This window comes from Euphorbia lathyris, chromosome 1, assembly GCF_963576675.1.
Source record: "Euphorbia lathyris chromosome 1, ddEupLath1.1, whole genome shotgun sequence".
NCBI classification, from domain to species: domain Eukaryota; kingdom Viridiplantae; phylum Streptophyta; class Magnoliopsida; order Malpighiales; family Euphorbiaceae; genus Euphorbia; species Euphorbia lathyris.
The window spans coordinates 85,727,985-85,729,976 of NC_088910.1; the positions used below are offsets into that span (position 1 = coordinate 85,727,985).

Genomic DNA, 1,992 nt, shown 5'->3' on the forward strand with positions numbered 1-1,992 from the left:
GATAGATCCATGGAAGACTGTTCCTGGCATAGTAGTCACGTGGCCTCTTTTGACTACCCAATGACCAGACCAGACTCCCTCCCTCCCTCTATAAAAAGGGTATAAATTGAACTGCAAAAACACCATATTTGATCATACATTCGTATTTACTCCTTTTACCTTTACATTTACAATTACTTCTTGCTGTCTCTGCACTGCACTGACTCTTTTTTGTCTTTCTCTTGTGATCGATACATGCAATTTGGGTCCATCTCTGTTTTTATGTCTTTATATTTTACCCCTTACCCCAATCACCACAACCTCGACTCTTCCTGCTCTGCTGACTCCTATTTCGCCCTTTTACTAACCCTATAAACCCCCCATTCTTCACTTCTCTTCAATTTCAATTTCAATTTGAGAAAAAATGATGCACAGGTGCAGCAGCAGCAGCAGCTCACAAGGAAATATGATGGGTCAATGTACATGTGGCTTGTTTCATCCCCAAACTAACTCCTCTTTCACTATGCTTTTTTCTCACAAATCTTACGATGACACAGACCATCATATGTACTCTTCTTCTTCTGCTTCAGTTGATTGCACTCTTTCTTTAGGAACTCCTTCCACTCGTCTATGTGAAGACGATGACAAAAGACTCCGCCATGAAAACCACCGCCCAACTTCTTCTTTCTGCTGGGATATCTTGCAGAATAAAAACACTCCTTATAACTCCTCCCAAACCCATAATAAAACTAACCGTGGGGCTAATAATAATGCTAATGCTGACCCTCTCCTCGCTCGCCGGTGTGCTAATTGCGATACAACTTCTACTCCACTTTGGAGAAACGGCCCTAGAGGACCTAAGGTATGTTTTGTGATCATTCTATTTTGGTTTAATTGTGAAATATGTGTAATTGGATTGAGTTAATTGAGTGAATTGAAAATGCAGTCATTGTGCAATGCTTGTGGAATTCGGTTCAAGAAAGAAGAGAGGCGAGCAAGTGCAGCATCATCATCATCAGGAATGATGGAGCAGCAGCAGTATGGATATCAGAATAATAATAGTAATAATTCATGGGTACAAACAGCGCAGAAAATGCAAATGCAGCCATGCTATTCTCCAGCAAATGCAAATGAAATGAGATTCATGGAAGAAAGTGATGATAGAGATTATTCAGATTCTTCTTCAACTTCTTCGGGTATTCCCTTCCTTTCTTGGAGACTCAACGTCACTGACAGGCCTAGTCTTGTCCATGACTTTACGAGATAGATAGATAATAATAAAAGTAAAAGAATGGTCAAGGCATAACATTATAACGATGAAGATCCACGACGTTGATGCTTATTTCTTTTTGGTTTGCCAAGCTTGTTTCTTTTCTTTCTCCGGATTCATTCTATGCTCTTTTCTTTAAGGTTTCTTTAACTTTTCTTTTTGCTATTCTCTAATTATATATTTTTGTTAATTAAGTTATATATAAAGTGTTTCTTCAGTTTAATTCCTTCATCCATGTGTATTATTGGCTACTTAAAGTTTCGAGCCAAAATGGCAACATTTATGATCCAACATTCCATGGTATGATGTACTTGCAGGTTAATAATACTAGTAATAATTATGGGAGAATGATGATGATAATAATAATAATAGTTAAGAAAAAGAAGTGAAAACCAGAAAGTGAAAGGGGGAGAAGCATTAATTAAAAAGAAAACATAGAATTCAGAAGAGAACTGAGAGATAATGAAGTGGATCGTCCAATAAGGAAGTAGATGGTCAGAGAAACAATGTGCTTTCTGAACATATTTTCAGATTCATTCAAGCCTACCCTTAATGCCAATGCCAATGTCTTTTGTCCTCTCCTTTTTTTATTTTGACCGTCAATTTGGCCTCTAATGCACGCTTTCTGCCATTTTCTGATCGATTCCTTTTTCTGTTTTCCTTTTTTTTTATATAATTTTTCGGATTGCTTCGTTCGAGACTCGGCTTAAATAGATTCTATCCCGTTTAGACATTAAAAATGG

General features: G+C 37.4%; 1 protein-coding gene across 1 annotated transcript; it reads left to right on the top strand.

Annotated features, from left to right (window-relative positions):
- Positions 1 to 216: 216 nt before the first annotated feature.
- On the top strand, positions 217 to 1,413 carry LOC136210971 (GATA transcription factor 19-like). The gene is made up of 2 exons (XM_066002456.1): positions 217 to 841; positions 926 to 1,413. The coding sequence occupies exons 1-2, from the start codon at positions 404 to 406 to the stop codon at positions 1,244 to 1,246; spliced, it is 759 nt and encodes a 252-aa protein (XP_065858528.1). The 5' UTR covers positions 217 to 403; the 3' UTR covers positions 1,247 to 1,413.
- The last annotated feature ends 579 nt before the right edge of the window (positions 1,414 to 1,992 follow it).